The sequence below is a fragment of the Phallusia mammillata genome, unplaced genomic scaffold, assembly GCF_965637545.1.
Source record: "Phallusia mammillata unplaced genomic scaffold, kaPhaMamm4.hap1.1 HAP1_SCAFFOLD_403, whole genome shotgun sequence".
Lineage (NCBI taxonomy): Eukaryota > Metazoa > Chordata > Ascidiacea > Phlebobranchia > Ascidiidae > Phallusia > Phallusia mammillata.
The window spans coordinates 1-1,000 of NW_027649133.1; the positions used below are offsets into that span (position 1 = coordinate 1).

Here is a 1,000-nt window from a genome sequence, read left to right on the forward strand (position 1 = left end):
CCTATAACATAATACCACCAGTATAGACTTAATTAACCAAATGAACCATGGTGGAGTTTAAATATATAACCCAACAAAATTCCTATGATCAGTGGTGGGATTCAGCCGATTTGCACTGGTTCTATAAAATTGTCTCACGAAATTTTATAAGATCATCGAGCCGGCTATCATTACTGGTTACTGTTAATGGACTTTTTGTAACAAAACCGGCTGAAAAATATAACTTTTGTGATAGAACTGGCTGACAAAAAGTTTGAATGCCGCCACTGGCTATGATCACCAATAAATTTAGCATCAATGGATGAAAGTGTAAAATACATAGATGGTGCAGCAAAAAGTATCTTACCTATGCTTGGCTGCTGGGGTAGTGGTTGTTGTTGTTGTGGTTTTCGTTGTCTTCACTGGGGTGGTACTTAGTGACCCTGTAGTTTCACTTTCTGCTTTGTCTACTTTGTCAGTTGTTTCTTCTTGTGTAGTGGTGCTTGGTTCAACACTACTGGTTGATAAAACTGAACCAGCAGACGTACCAATGTCAGAAATCAAGGATGCATTTGTTGGCTTAGATTCCATAGCTGTTTTATTTATGACATCACTGCTGTTTCCAATTACAATTGCATCAACATCAGTTGCATTTGTGGAATCATTTTTGCTGGAGGTTTTTACATCACTATCTTCAATCTTCTCTGGTTGTGTTGTTGTTTCAACAGGTTGCGAAGATGTGTTTTCACCTGCAAGTTCAGGAGTTGTAGTTACTGAACTTGCATTGTTTGTTGTGGATGCCGATGTTGAAGTAGTTGTCGCTTCAGATTGTAATGGAGATTCTGTGGTGGTTGACACTGAAGATGTAATTGTGGATGTTGGTACCAATTCAGTGCTGCTTGTTTCTGTATTTTGAGAGACTGTCTCTAGTGTTGTAGATGTTGATACAGAACTGTTGTTGTCCACATCTTCACTTGCTTCTGTTGCTGTTGTTGTGGAAGAAACAGGTTTCAAATCGTCT

General features: G+C 38.7%; 1 protein-coding gene across 1 annotated transcript; it reads right to left on the reverse strand.

Annotated features, from left to right (window-relative positions):
• Positions 1-326: 326 nt before the first annotated feature.
• LOC145208877 (uncharacterized) lies at positions 327-996 on the reverse strand (the record flags this gene model as incomplete). Its single annotated transcript, XM_080079124.1, has 1 exon — positions 327-996. A coding segment is annotated over one exon (654 nt), but the record flags the coding sequence as incomplete, so codon positions are not given.
• Positions 997-1,000: the final 4 nt, after the last annotated feature.